Source organism: Callospermophilus lateralis, chromosome 8 (genome assembly GCF_048772815.1).
Source record: "Callospermophilus lateralis isolate mCalLat2 chromosome 8, mCalLat2.hap1, whole genome shotgun sequence".
NCBI lineage: Eukaryota > Metazoa > Chordata > Mammalia > Rodentia > Sciuridae > Callospermophilus > Callospermophilus lateralis.
In genome coordinates this window covers 91,992,655-92,008,709 of record NC_135312.1, presented here as the reverse complement: position 1 = coordinate 92,008,709, position 16,055 = coordinate 91,992,655, and the positions used below count along the sequence as shown (strand labels likewise).

Below are 16,055 nucleotides of genomic sequence, written 5' to 3'. Positions count from 1 at the left end.
CTAACTGTAGTCGTATTTCTAATCATTTTTGCAAAACTATTTCCTCCTTATTTTGATGGGTCTGTGAATCTTGCACAGAAGCAGGAATTATTCCAATATAATCAAAACAAAAGAAGACATCTTATTTCTCTTTCTCAAAAAAAAAAGAACACAAGTTCCCCCTTGAGTCTCCGGCCACCCATTCACCTCACTCACACACACACTTCACACACACAATTACTTTAAAACTGAAAGGCACCGGATCTTTTCTGTAACCCCAGGGAAACTTATGTAGTCTTTAGGCTGCTGTGTTACTTAGCCTAAGTGCTCCTGGTGCAAATGACTTTATTGCCTTGCACTCTAGTTGCATGCTCTGGCCCCATCAGATAACATCTCTACACATAACACAACACCACACACACACACACACCCCACACCACCAGCCAAGTTTCCAATTTCAGAGGCCGGTTCCGCACACAGTCCATGTTCATCTCGGTTATGTTCCGTGTCCTGACCCCACAATTAAGGGACACTACTTAATCCTGGTGGATCTGCTCTGTTGCCTCATTCTTGCAAGAGTCCCATGAAGGTTCCTCCCCCACACCACCTTGGAACGTGATAAAGACGGTGGGATCTCTCTCTACAGTGCAATAGAGAGGGCGACCACAGTTTGTCCCCTTCCTCACCCCTGGCATCCCGCCTTCTCTTCACCAGCAATCAGAGAACCATCCCTGCACCGAGTGTATACATAAAATCCAAGGGTGGAGAATTAAATAGCCCGTTACAAAGGGTGCCAGGGGCATGAAGAAAATAAGCGGGATGAGGTTCCCGAGGGGAGGTGTGCAAGCGAGGGGAACCCTTCACGAGCAATGACAGGGCGACAGAAGGATGTCAGCGGTGGTGAGAGAGGTTGGAGAATGGCTTTTTATGTCGTTCTCAGGCGTTTGGGGGAATCCCGGGGCGGCGACGGCATGGATAGGGGCTCTCCGGTCGTTCCCAGCCTCATGATCCCCCACGCGCCCCCTCGGCCACCTTCCCGCGGACGGCCACCCCAGCCCCGCGCGGAAGGAAACGCCAGGCTCCCCCCACGCTCTCCCGCTCTCTCGCGAGTCCTGTGCAGGCCCTTCCAGTGGGAGGGGGAAGGGGCGCGGAGGGAATTGCTGCAATGGAGCACCGAGAGAACCCTGCCCCAGCGAGGTAGTCCGTGGAAAGCCACGGCCACATAAAAATGCCATATTAATTTTTTAAAAGCCATAAATCACCCCCTCCCTCTGCAAAAGAAAACCATAAACCCGATCCCATGCAAGCCTGCGAGCAGCCACCCACTTCCTATTTCTGTCATAGCAGCTACACCCTGCCAGCAACCACCCCCGGGGCGCCCCCTCCCGCCACCGCCACCGCCACCCCCGCCGCCGCCTCCCCGCGGCTCAGCCATTTGCCAACTGACGCCCCCGTCAATAAAAATGCCCCAAGTGGAGCTGAGAGGGAGGCGTGGGGGAAGGGCGCCGCGGGGGAGGGGGTTCGCGGGTTGCACAATATCCTAGAAGGTCCGTGGCTGGAGCTGGGTGAGGAGAACCCTGGGCTGGGGGAGGGGAGGCGAGGCGAGCCGCCCGGGCGCCTGCGGCACACCGTGCACCCGAGCGACCGTGGCGCTCCGCTTACCTTTCACCACCCTGTCGGTCGTCGACAACTTGGGATCAATTGCCTTGGGCTCGGACATCTCCAGCCGCCGGGGGACAGCGACGCGCTGCTTGTCCGTCCGACTGCACACCCCCACCGGACCGGCGGGCCAGACACTCAACGCCGCCGCCGCCGCGCTGCAAACCGCTCGGCTGGAGGTCTGGGCTCTGAGCTGGCTTTAAAGTTACTGCCTTCTCCGCGCGTCCCTCCTCCGCTGCCGCCGCCTTCACTCCTCCTCCACTGCCGCCGCCAGCCCCGCCGACTCGCTCCGGGCTGCGCGTGTGTGGTGGTTATTTATTTATTTTCTGAGCACGCCTCCCGGTTCTTCTTTTATTCTTGGGGGAAGGGGGATGGGGAGGAGAAGCGCACACACGAGTACCCACCCCGGCACGGAGACCGGGCACCGCGGAATGGAGACCCACGCGCGCACACGGCCGGGATTAAGACCGATCACATGGGGAGGGCCGGGGGCGAGGGAGAAGAGGCAGGGCCGCGGATGTCAGTGCCACCAGCAGCGCCTCGGCGTCCCCGGTGGCGTTGAGACGGCCGCCGCTGTTGCTGCTGCTGCTGCTGCTGCTGCCGCCGCCGCCGCTGCTTCCCCACACCGAGCGCCGACGATGCAGCCGCCGGTGCCGGGGCCGCGGTAGACGTCCCGCTGCCGTGCTCGCCCGCGCTCGCCTCTGCCTCCCGGCACCGCTCCTTCACTCACACAGGCACAGCCGCGGAGCTCGGCACACACAGTCCCGGGCACAACCTACCCTCCTCCGCCGCCTCCGCCACCGCCTCCGCCGGCCACCGCCACCGCGCCCGCCTCCGCCTCCTCCCCTTCCTCCTCCCGGCCCCCGCCTCTAGTGCCGGGGTAGCCTCCGCCTCCTCGCGGGGCCCGCCCCCGGCCTCCCGCCCCGACGTCGCAGCCCCGTGCACTCATTGGCTAGGACGTGTGTCCCTCACTGCCAGGTGGCGGCCTCCGGATTCGTCCCGCCCCCCGTTCCTCCTGGCTGTCCCCGCCCCTCGCTCTGTTTTCCACCAGCTGCCAGTCCGGCGGGCCTGCCGCCTCCACCGCCCAGTCCTTGCTCAGGTGTCACTGTTGCTGGCAGGCCAGGATTAGGAAAGGAGAATGGGCAGGGGGTGGTGGCTGGGAGGAGAGGGGCTCTACCATGCCACCCCCACCCCCACTTGGCTTCCTACCCTGGAATCCGCATACACCCCCGCGCCTCCTTGGCACCCGCGCCTTGGCGACTGGGTTAAGCTGCAGTGTGAGTAGCCAAGAACGGACGGTGTCTCCGGGTGTGTGCGTGGCCTGCGAGAGGGCACGGAGAAGGCGGGGAGAGGAGTGAAGCGGGTGGGGGCAACCGAGAGAGGGCGGAGGAAGGAAGAGCGCGAGGAGCTTGGGGCCCACGGCGCAGCTGCTGTCGCTGCCGCAGCTGTCCAGGAAGAATCGCCAAAACTACGACAAAAAGAAAAAACAACTTACCTTGCGGAGATGGGCTCCGCCTGTGATGGGGTGTACGGTTGTATTTTCTAGTGGGCTTTTGTGTTGGCGGTATGGTGGCTGTTACTGTTTCCCACCCATGCATGCACACCTTAAGAGGAGGGGTCCCTGGTCAAAAGTCGCGGACCAGGGACCTGGCTGAGTGTGTCTGGCGCTTCGGGACACAGGACCCGGCTTTCCTGGGAGGGTGGGGACAGGAGTCCTCGCGACCCCGGGCGATTCAGCCATCCTAGGCTGCCCTGTTGCACTCTATGGAGAAATGTAGAGCGGGAGAAACCTGGAAGTCGCCTTTTGACTGTTCACACAAGGACACTCAGCCACTGTTTAGGACAGGCGACACCAAATCTGCCTGTCATCCACTTGGTACTCAGGATGTCCGAAGGACCTTGGAGCTGTAGGCAGTTGCCCGCCCTGGTATCTCAGGTTGGAAGGAAAGTTAAGAATGCTAGACGCTGGGGGGCAGAGTGATAGTAGCAGAAATGCTCCTTTCAGACCAGAGGAATCTTAGAAGTGGTTCTCCCTCTGCCAGGTGTCATCTCAGCCTCTCCTCGATCAACCTCAGCTCCAAGGACCCTCAAGAAAGTTGGAATTCTGGAGGGAATTATGAAGAAAGTTAAATTTTTCACCCTCAGTCCTTCCTGTTTTATTTGCAAATTCCAAATGGGTTTTTCCTATCTCCTGAATTGAACTACAGATCCAATAAATGGCTTAGAAAAAGGTTTAGGAAGGCAGGAGATGGAGTCAGCAGAACTGTTTTGACGACAGGGATTAGATTAAGCTCAAACTTGAAAACTAAGTTTTAATAACTTATTTTTCGGGCTGGTGGTGCTGGAACACAAGGGGTAGTGTGAACTGCAAGAAGTAGGAACACACACTAGAAAGTAGTCAGCCTCTGGGGAGGCCTCCAAGATAAGGGACAGGATATGGGGTGTGTCCCACCAGCAAAGAGAGGATGCCATGGGCCCAAAGGGTGAGATTCTGCTGGCCAGTTTACAACCCCAGAATAGGATGTGGTAATTAGGCAGACAATTTATTCAATAAGTATGTATTGTGCTCCTTTTATTCATATGCCCGACACTGTGGTAGGTAATTTATGAGCCTGCATATAGGGGTGTGGTGCTTTAAAAATGGTCTTCTCTGTCAGTAAAGCCTAAAGTCCGGCATAGCTTTCAGAAAACATAAAATCATGTGCTCCTAGAGGTCACCATAATCTCCTCAGAAAGGGTTTGTTGCAAACAGCCTCCTGGACACAAGCAGAGCTAGTTGCTGAGGCAGATTTGGGAAGTTGGTCCCAGGCCAGATGGCACACAGAGAGGGAAGGATGCCAAGACCTGTGGGTGAAGAGGGCCTGCTTCAGGAAAGACCAGGAAACCATGTCCAGGGATGCTCACTTCCAAGGGCAAAACATTCTCACACACGTGTGGCAAACAGATAGAGTTCCCACTGTTATTTGGACTAACTTTCTCCAAATATAGGAAAATGCCATTGAACCAACATGAGAAGGCTTAGAATGTCAACAACATAGAGAAGTTTTATGATAGAGATAGGAAATAAAGGCACACCTTGCAGTCACACCCTTCAGTCCGCTACAGGTCTAGGACACCTCCTAGCTGAGGTATGTGTGGGAAAAAAAAAGTTATGAATCATAATCACTTCACAACATATCTTATTATCATCAGGCATTTTTAAAGCATGTGTATAGTTCCACAACTGTTGCAACATAGACACTTCTTAAACAAATTGGACCCTGCTCCAAAGAAAACTAACAGCAGCTTAAAAACTGGGAACTAGTTAATATCCGTAAACTTGGCTTACTGAACCTGATAGCCAAATTATCTTTTTTACTCAGATATTCATTTAGACGTCCAACTGTCTGCAACTGCCATTCTTTTTTTTTTTTAATCCTGTTAGACTGTCCGAGCTATTCTTGATTATATTACCACTTCATAGAATTACCTTACCTTTGGAATTTACATTTTCAAAAAGTTATTTCAATTTCCATGAGCTGACTTTGGAAATGTCCTCTGCTTGTGAAGAAAAAATTAAGAAAATAAAAAGTTAGCCCCTCCCCCGCCAAAAAAAAATGCACTTTCCTTTCCATAATCTATCTCTCTAGCATCTGCCCAGCTAGGGAGTCCATTTTCCAGCCTGACCCTGGATCCAGGCTAAAGTGCTCTGTCACTTGCTAGCCAAGGTAGTTAAGGAGCAGATACACATTCTCCAGTCTATCAGCTCCCATCCTTCAGTCGCATACAGAGGCTTCTAAGACTCAGGGACCCACAGAACATCATGTGGTTAGAGCTGAGTCTTCAACTAAAGGAATGCTGTCACCTATGAAGAAAATCTGCATTATAAAAATTATTTCTTATAAAGAAATAATCTTCTGTTGGGTTATTCCACTAGTTGAAGATATGTTTGTTAGGGTAGGTAGTAGTATTATATCATACAAAACTCATTTATTTTATTAATTGAAAGAATAAAATCCTTAGTTAAATCCCAAAGGCTTGTGTAACTGTTATATAAGAGAACAACCTGAAGACTAAAAATATTCCCTCTTTTAATACATGAACATCAAATCTTAATTTTCTGTGAATGAATTATTCATTTACCAGTTGTGTTTTGAACACCTGTTCTGTACAAGGTATGATGTTAGATGATGCATAAAAGTATAGAATGAAGAATGATTCAACGATTTTGTTTCTCCACCCAATGATCTCAAAGTCTTACTTTATAACTGTTACATACATATTATCTTTACAAACAATTAAGCATAAAGAAGCTCCTTTCTCTTACTATTGGAGAAAACAAACTAGTTTGCTATTAGTTTCATCAAAAATAATAATAAAGATAAATATGAGGGAAACTAATGTGTACTTGGAATCATGTGCATTTAAATGCTTTATACCGTTTGGATGCAAATTATAGGAAATGAAAAGTATTTTGTTTTGCTTACTAAGTGATCTGCTATATCCAGAGAAAAAAAGAAAGAAGAAAAGAGGAAAGAAAGACATTGTTTTTTATATCTTATTTTGAGAATAACTTTTAAAATATTGGACTTTGATTCTGGGGTGGATTTACTATCATTTGGATATTAGACTTGAATAATAACTTCTGGACATAGCTCTTCTGAGTTAGATATCAGTATGTTCTATCTATATTCTCACTTAAGATGGTGGGATACAAAGTTGAAGGATCTGTAAATAGACAGTCAGGCCTGGAACGGCCATGAATGTGTGTGAATTTCATGTATGTTCTTAAATCAAGTTCCCACACCATTCCCTTCTATTGGTATGGAGTTCTTTCTTGTTTACTATAGAGGCTCTATGAAATACACTAGTCTACATGGATTTAATTTGAGGTTCAAACTAAAAGGCCTTTATATTGTTGATCTTTTGGATTTGTCTTGAAATTTTCTTGAGCCTTGGTTTTGTGAGGAGGTAGTTTAATTCGTTTAGACAATTCTGAACATTAAGCATTTTTATAGCAAGTATATATAGGAAAACATATAATTTTTCCACTATGGATTAAATGAAAATCTTTGAAATTGTATACCAAGTTCAATATGGAGAAATACTTTACATAAAATTTGGCAAGAATATTTGATCAATGTTCATTTGGATTTAATAACCAAATATTCATTTTATTTATATTTGTATCCTCATTTCATATCCAAGTTCTTGGCACAATGTAGGTGCTCAACAAATTTTGTTGAATGAGTTTTAAAATAATGTGTTGGTATTCACAGTATGAGATAGATGTTAGGCTAAGTACCAGGGTCTCTATTCTCAAGGAGATATCAGTATGACCAAAACTCACAAACACACATATGAGAGAGAAATGTCACTAACTATTTCTCCTAGACAGTTTTAACTTTAATTTAATTCCAGACTTTGAAATTATGAATAGATTGTGCCAAGTCATAAATGTTTCCATTAAGAAGAGCTTTATATTTGCCATTCTATTTTAAAAATCCAAGAAACAAATATGCTGTAAAATTTTATGTATTTTGGCCTTTCTAAACTCAAAAACTCAGAATATTTGACCTAAAATGAGCTGAAATTTACATTTGAAGTGCTTTGAGAACACTTCAACAATAATAGCAAAGAACTCACTACTCAAACTACAACAACATTTTAGGAGACTTGATAGATCAATTTAGAAGAACTTTTTCTGGTCCTTTAAAGGCAGATTTACATATGCACAACCAGTAAATAATTAGAAATGAGTTTTATCCTTTGAAGCAGGCAGAGATTTGCCCTTACTAGAACAAAAGTTTGCCCATTACTGATTAAAAGTTCATGAATTTGCAAGTAAATATTCTGTTCTTAATTTGAATTTGGCACTCAGACCAGCCACCTTTCCATTTACTTCTAAGTAGTAAAGTTTTATTTTGCTAATACTCAGGGCTAGTGGAAGGCATATATTCAATAGTTACTGAATATCTATACCTATCAATCACTGTGAATGTAATATGGAAAAACCAAAGTCTGTACCCTCATAAAACTTACATTCTAGTCAAGAAAGACAGATGATAGTAAACTGCACTTGCACATACACACAGGCCATGGCAGTGGGCTGGGGATGACCATAATCATAACACACAGTGGCTAGGGCACTGAAGGAAGTGACACAAACTGCTGTGGTAGCCATGGCATACCAAGAAGGGGTCTCTGAAAAGCTGATATTTGAACAGAGATTCTCAAGATGATGGAGATGGCTCTGCAGCCACACAGAAGAAGTGAGTTCCAGAAAAAAGGAACAGTAGAAGCAAAGGCCCTGAGGGCAGAGTCTGGTTGGCATCTTTACCAACTGTCAAAGGAGGCCAATGTTGCTGGAGTGAACTGCAAAGAGTGGTATAAGGTAAAGTCAGAGAGATCGTGTAAACTCAGCTTATACAAAGCCTTTATATAATAGGAAAGACTGAATTTTATTTTGGATGAAATGAGAGGGATTTTATCATATCGGCTAGACAAAACAAGCAAAGTGATGGGAAAAGAGAAAGGGCAGAAGTGGAAAGACCAGTTGAGAGACTCTTGTCATGACCCAAACTAGAAATAAGTTGGTTAGTATTATGTAGTTTAGAAGGGAGTGGTAAGAAGCATCCATTTCCAAATATATGTAAAAAGTTGACCTAAGAAGATTTGCTGATGGATTGAATACAGGATATGGGAAAATTGAAAAGAGGTCAAGGAAAACTTCAAGCTTTTGGGTGTGAGCAAATGGAAGGTAGAAGTTACCATTTACTGAGAAAGGAAAGATTGGAAAGGAGGAGTCTGTTTCATGAAGAAGAACTAAACTTAGATATGTCAATGTTGAGTTGTATGTTACGCGTAGAAGTGGAGATGGCATGCAGACATGTAGGTCCTGGACTTGAAAGGAGAGACCTTCAAGTCTCTGGCATTTGAAGTAGGAAGCCATGGCAGAGTCATGCTCTATTTCAGTTCAAGGGTAAGGAGAAAAGGGGACCAGCAAAGCCCATGGAAAGGGACAGCTTATGGAATAAAAGGATTATGTCTCTAAAGCCAGGCAAATGAAGTAAATTGTGTCAAGGATGCTGACAGATTGACTAAGAGGACAACTGAGAGTTGTCTATTGGTCTTAACAGAAGGGGAGATTATTGTTGAGCTGCACAAAGAAGTCTTGTATACCTACTTCAAATAGTACCACATTGCTCTCTGCTTCTCTACATCGATTCAGTTCCTTTTAATATTTTAGACTAGTTAACATTATGAGTGGGATGGATTTGTTTGGCTACTTATAACTAGATAAGTAAGAACCTTGAGAACAGGACTGGTCTGTTTTGTTCCTGAATCCACAGTGTCTGCAGTGCACTTGGCACACACTAGGTCACTAATAAATGTTTGTTGAAAAAGTGAATATTCTATTATAATGCAAGTCTGAGTGAGTTTTTCTGATTTTTTCCATAGTTTAAATAAGCAGTTCAAAGTATTTGTAAGAAAAATAAAAAAATTTCATGTTTAGTGGGGTTTTTTTTTAAGTCATAAAACTAACCTTCGTAGAATAAAGACAGTTGACTTGGGCCCTCAGGATGAGAAACGGAATGGGAATTTAGGCATTCAGTTGTTAGCATGAGGTGTGTCTCTCACTGTAAGAGTAGTTACTTGTGTAGATCCAGTGAGAGCACAGTATTACTCATATTTCCTCTTTCTCCAGATACACAAAGAGTTCTATTGTTTGTAACATCTAAGCTATTCCCTGGTGATAAGTTAGGCCAGACATCAGCAATTTTCAGGGAGGAAGTAAGTAGAATTGGGGTTGTGTTTTTTAAAAGCAGTCCCTCAAAAGAGTTTCCTTCTCTCTTTTGGGGTGTCCCTGATTGCCCAGGCCAAAGAAAGACTGTTGGTTGGGGAAAGTGTGCTAGATATGTGTCAGGGTATCTGTCCTGTTAAAAGTACCCCATGAATTGAATATGCTTTCAATTCTTACACTTATGACAGACGATGTTTTGATTAAATCACAATTTACCAGCACCAGCACCCTTATTTTTAGGGAAAAGGCCCAGTCACATCACCTGCTGAGTGATCATTTGGGTCATAAGTTCAACCACTGGCCTGGGAGTGGGGCCGGGTTGGACCTGGGTACCTAAACATCTTACTTGAAGTCACCTAAAGGTTGGTGACCTTTAAGTTCCTTGAACTATTTTACAAAAGAAACTTTATCCTAGTCAGATGCCCTCTGTGAAGAGTTTGACCTTAAAATTCACAGGAAAGTTTGAATGAACTAAGGTGGCCACGGGGACAGGACACATGTGCAGGGAGTATAAACAGATGATGCCATTCTTGACAGAGAAGCCATGGGTCAGAGTCAGCAGAGGAAGAGAAGCTACAAACTCTGTGTTCCTTTTTGTCTTTCAAGCTGCCTGGTTGTTTAACTTTTTCCTGGATATATTAGGTCTTTCAGTACCCTTACAATAAGGGTTGTTTTCCAGAGCTGGTTTGAGTGTTTTATGTTCCTTACTAACTCCCCTACTATATGTTTGGCAAGAGCCCTCCGGTAAATCAAATGTAAGATAAAAAGAGCAGCTAAGATGTTTGTAGCATGCCCTCTGTTCACTTTTAAGGGTTGACACCTTTCAATTCAAGTGGTTACGAAAATCCATTTCTTCATTAAGAAAATGACTACCTTCTGATCCCATCCTTGCCCATCCCAGTTGTCTCTATAGCACACCCAGTGCCAAAAATAAAATGAATTCATCAGTATGGATGGAGAAAGGAAGAAAGACAGAGAGTCTAGGCAACAGATAGTCTCTAACTGGGGAGTCTTGGTGAGCCCTGGAGCTATTAATTAGACATTCTCCACGCTAGTTTCCATGCCACCATCGGGAAGATTCAGACAGTGCTGCAGTAAAAATTGAAGATCTCAGGAGCTTACCAGAAGTTTGAGGTCCTCTGCAGGTCTGGGCAGCCTGCCAGGGCAGCTGTCCTCCCTGTGCTGACTCAGCATCCCAGTGCCACAGTCAGCGCAGGCATCAACAGGTGCTTCGACTGTCACCCTGCAGGAGGCGAAGAGAGGGCTGGAGAGGTGAGGCCCAACAATCAAAGGCCTCTGCCTGCATGGCACTCATGAGTGACTACACTCACACTCCACTGGCCTGATCTCATTACTTCACCTAATTTCAAGGAGGGCAAAGGTCCATAATCTTCCCACCTTTCCAAAATTAGAGGGAAACCAAATATTTATAAAAGGACACAAAGCCAAGTAGATTTCTAAATAATCTATCCTGTGGGACCTCCAGGCTACTGTTTGACATCCAATGACTAGGGATGTGTCTTATCTGTTTTACATGCCAAGATAGTCTTAGAATGACCATGACTCCTGTCCTGCTTCCAACCTTCTATCCCTCTTGCATGGCCTCTACTGGTGTAAATCAGATACACTCCATTGGGACTGGTTTGGTATTAAGACATCTGCCCTGGGGCCCCATCAGCCTATACCAGATTCCTGGTATTAATACTATTTGTTGTCTTTTTCCCAGCTCCGTCTCCCTCACTCTTCTCATACCTGTGCCTTTGCAGGTAGGCAGTGTTGGAAAAAGAGTTGACAAACTGGATTGGGAAAAATGCCCACTTAATGTGTCTTCACTATAAGTAAAAACACAAAATTCCTTTCTATTTTTTGAAAGTCATGAGCCAATTATCTAAAAATATGAATATACATATTTACGTATGTGTGTGCATATATGATTGTTTATTTTTGTGAGTCACAGCCTTTTGTAAGAAGTTAATATGACTAATTTAATAATATGCAGATTTATGATTATGCAGCATCAATGCCAAGCAGTTTCTGTGAAGGTCATGTTGGTGCTATTTTTGACATGGCAAAACATATTGTGTCTCTTCTAACTTTGTTAGTCCTACAGTGTTATGGCTTTTCTTCCAAGTCAACTTGGCTAGGCTATAATTCAGTTATTTAATCAACCACTAATCAAGATCTTACTATGAAGATAGTTCACACATGTGGCTAATACCTATAATCAATTGACTTTAAGTAGACTACCCTCAATAATGTGGGAGAGCCTCATCCAATCATTTTAAGGACTTAACAAAATAGAGGTTTCCAGAAAGAAGAAGGAATTCTTCTTCAACAGCACAGCATCAATACCTGCCTGGGTTTCCTACCTGTTGGCCTGCCTTGAACAAGTCTCTCCCCTCCCACCCCTGTACCCCCCACCCCCCCACACACACACACACGACAAATCACACAGTCATGAGAAGATTAAGCTCCTTACTTTGCTTTCTTTTCTCATGGTCTGAGCTAAGAATTGCTGTTCACCTAAATACCTACTTCCAAGGTAATTATAATACATAGGTACCTAAGGGTTGGGGTCACTAAATGTTTACCCTGAGAGGAAGATTCATATAAAAGTGATGTAGACAAGATTTTCCAAGGAAAAAAAAAGTAGTAAGAAAATTAGGAATGTGTCAGGGAAGCAAAGAAAGTCCGGCAAGGATTAGATATCAAGCAAAGACCCACAGATGAGGAAACTTTGGTGCAATCCTGCAAGGAAGTTTATAAGTCACCTTAGAGCAGACTCATCAGAGCCAAAGAACTAAGTAAATATACCCAACAGTCAATGCAGAAAACTGCCTGGGGCTAATGCCAGGCAAGTCTAAGCACAATGCCCCCAACAAAGACACAGGTAGAAGCACATAGGGAGCTGTTTGCACGGAGACGGGAAACTTAGAGGGCTACAGACAGGACACTGAAACCATCAACTAGCCAGGATTGAAAACCATTTGGAGAGAGGGAGGATTAAGGAAAATAACCACACCACTTCATTAAAGAAAGGGAGTTAAAAAAAAATCATATCTTTTCTCATACAATATCAAATTTTCCTCCTTTGCAGTTTCACTTACAGATGGCTTCACTCCTTCCCCATTTCCAATCCTCAACTAATGTCCCTTTTTTGATGCCTGAAATTCTCAAGTCACAGAATATAGCATTTAACCCATTTATGGTTAAAACGAAAACATTCTTAAGACAGGAAATGCATTGAGTCAACTCAGAGCCTAGGCCTCTCCCAGGTGTTTGTGGCCAGGGCCCCTTCCCAGCCTGGGAGGGCCTTGGGTGCGTGCTGAGTGTTTTATCTGTTCAGAAGCCTCATTTCAAACATGACTCATCAATGATTCTTCATGACAGCATCTCAACACTATAGGTTGGTTCTCCTTGTTTTATTTTTGCCATGATATGGTGGCATATCATTGTACATATGCCAAAATTATGTTTTCACCTAGTATTTCCTTGATTTGCAATGATATTATAGAACTTTTTATATGTTTAATGACCATTTTGATATCTGTTTTTTTGTGAAAGATTATTTTAAGTCCATTTCCACTGGATTGTCTTTTTCTAACTGATTCTTAGCACTTCTTTATGAATTCTCTTCTAGAATTTACCATTTTATTCTAATAGTGTTATCTTTTATATATATATAAAGATATATCTTTATATATACACACACACATATTGTAGTTGGACACAATATCTTTATTTTATTTATTTATTTTATTTTTATATGGTTCTGAGGAACAAACCCAGTACCTCACAGTGCCAGGCGAGTACTTTACCGCTGAGCCACAGCCCCAGCGCCTAGTGTTATCTTTTGATAAGGAAATATTTTGAGAATTTTAATGTGATCTGGTTTGTCAGTCTTTTCTCTCAGAGTCAAAAGTTTTTATATGTTAAGATATATTTGTATATTTCACATTTATAAAGACATTCTATTACCTTTTTAAGGCCTTATTATTTTATTTTTCATATTTGATTCTGCAATCTACCTGGCTTTATCTTTATTTATTATTAAGGTTATTAATTGTTAAGGTTGGTTTTTCCATATGGCTATTCAATTAATCTAACACTTAACTGACTGCAGAGAGTGTCCTTTGCCACTGTTCTGCAGTGCCACATGGGAAATTAACCATATATCCATGAACACTCAGGTCCTTTTCACAATGGTGTGATTGTGTGCTTGTCCCACTAACTTAGTGGAGGGGAAATATTTATTTCTGTATTCCTAGCACCGCCTATAAAGTAGGTATGCACTGCTTTCACATGAATGAATAACTTAGAGAATAAGTGGACTATGTGGATTCACCTTTTTTAGTTATAATAAAATGTATGATGAGTTTTGTTGCTGAGTGAATCTGTCAGGAGAGACATTCTTTCTTCTTCAGCTACCTGTGTTTCTCTCTTGAGCCTCACTTTAATGTGGGGTCCATGTATTTCTAGTGAATAATACAGGTGTATTCAAGAAAGAATACTAAATGATTGATTATTGGGACTGGATTACAACTATAGAAATTCTCTCCTCCAAATTCTCAACTCGCAAATGAGCAAAGTGATGTGTGGAGACCTAAATTCAAGTCACAAAGGAGGCAATCTCCAAGACACTCTGGCCCCTAAGGTGCTTCTATTGACTAGGTTGCCTACTGAAGACAGGCAGCAATGGCCTGAGCTTAAGCAGCAATTGCATCTGTGATTTGTATGTGGTGCTGAGGATCCAATCAGGTCCTTGCACATGCGGGGCAAGGGCACTACTGCTGAGCCACAACCCCAGCCCCCATTTCTTAAATTTAATTATTTTTTTAGTTGTATATGCACATAAATACATTTATGTATTTATTTGTTTTTTTATCTATTTATTTGTTTATGTGGTGCTGAGGATCAAACCTAGTGCCTCACACATGCTAGGCAAGCTCTCTACCACTGAGCTACAACGCCAGCCCCACAATAGCCATTTTTAGCCTACATAATTTAAGAAAAATAATTATACCTTACAAGTGTTGATTATTACTATGTTAGGCATTACACAGGAAGTTCTGCACTTCTGATCCCATTCATTCATTCAAACTCTCCCAAGAGGAGAGCATTGTAATGTTCTCACAGAGATTAAAGAAGTGACCCAGGTTTACAAACACCAACAGTGGTTTGGAATCATAAAACCTTGACTCTAGACCCTTCCACCCTAACACTAATACTGAGGTGGCTTGTTCCAACTGTTACCATCAATGAAACTTCTGACAGAAGGTTAAAATTTCTGTTGCTTAGCAAATAACTCATTACAAACAAGAAGTTTGGGGTCCAACTTTTTTTCCCATGACAAAGGGCACAATATAATTCAAGACATGTGTATACCATAAAGGAATTTAAAAAGAACAAATATCATGCACAAAACAAAAATCATTAAAATTTTGCTATTTAATAACAAGAAAACCATACTTTCCCATTGTTCAGTTCATACTATTTTAAATCAAAGCAATGTTATTCTGTAACTATCATATTTATTTTTCTAAAATAAAACTTTTAAATTTTAAATAAAGAAGAATTATTATTAATGACTAGTTCACCAGAAAAATATAAGAAGGCAATGAATGTGTTTAAATGAAAATTATCAACAACATACATGCTTAATGTTTAAATATTTTAAATCCAAAGGGTAAACAATGTTCAATTTTAAAAATCTGCCAAAGTATTGGATACTTTGTCTACAGATTATTGCCCTGATTAGGAGTTACTTAAGTATTGATGTCTACATTTGCTAAAAGGAAGAGAAAAAACATACACCAACTTCCCAAAAGTTATCAGTCCATTTTCTCTATATATCTAACTGTAAAAATGAAACTTATATGTAAATTTGACTTTAATCCACCTTTCTAAGAAAATGCTATCATTTTTCTTCCATTAAGGCCTAAGCAGTATATACACACACTTTATATGTCATTTGAATTTTGTTGCTCTGAATCAACTTTCCTGGCAGCAAACACTGCATTTCAGTTTCACTTACAAACTGTATTGAAAGGAATGGGAAAAGGTCAGCCTGTTTAAAATATGTTTTAATGTGGTAGAGTTGTCAACAGAGGTGTCCCATATCCTTTGGAAATTTGAATGAATGTGATCTGGTTTCCACTTCTAGGAGTAGTGGCTGTTCACAGAGCTCTCTGTAAAATCGGTCTTTCCTTACCATGTTTTCTCATGTTTCCTCATGTGGCTTTGAGCTCCTAATCTACATGGGCTATTTTAGTTCTTGGCCATTTTACACTCTCATGTCAATATCCCCTACCATCACTGTTTCCTTAAAATTTCACTCTTTATCAGCATTTCATGAATTAATGAACATATTGAATATTTTTGAAGAGTTTTGAGGAAGGACCATTTCACACAAACTACAACATGTGCCTTCTTGTTAACTCCTTTGTTCCTCCTATTCATTCTGGTATATCCCAAAGATGGGACTCCCTCCATTTGTTCTTCCCTTCTGTATTATATCCCCCTTCTCCAACAGACTTTCTGAAGTGTACCAGCCCTGCCAAGTAGAAATGCCTTTCTTACCTCCAACCTCCACCTAGAATTCTAGTAAATGTTATCAGTTTCTTAAATATAGTTG

At 42.9% G+C, this 16,055-nt stretch overlaps 1 protein-coding gene across 2 annotated transcripts in view; it reads right to left on the bottom strand.

The window, feature by feature from the left end:
* Positions 1-2,428, bottom strand: part of Ppp3ca (protein phosphatase 3 catalytic subunit alpha) — a 308,796-nt gene extending 306,368 nt beyond the window's left edge. For both annotated transcript variants that reach the window (XM_076865379.2, XM_076865380.2), the window contains exon 1: positions 1,642-2,428. In XM_076865379.2, coding sequence (XP_076721494.1) covers positions 1,642-1,699 — 58 coding nt within the window. In that variant the 5' untranslated portion in view covers positions 1,700-2,428. The remainder of the gene's footprint in view (positions 1-1,641) is intronic.
* Between the last annotated feature and the right edge of the window lie 13,627 nt (positions 2,429-16,055).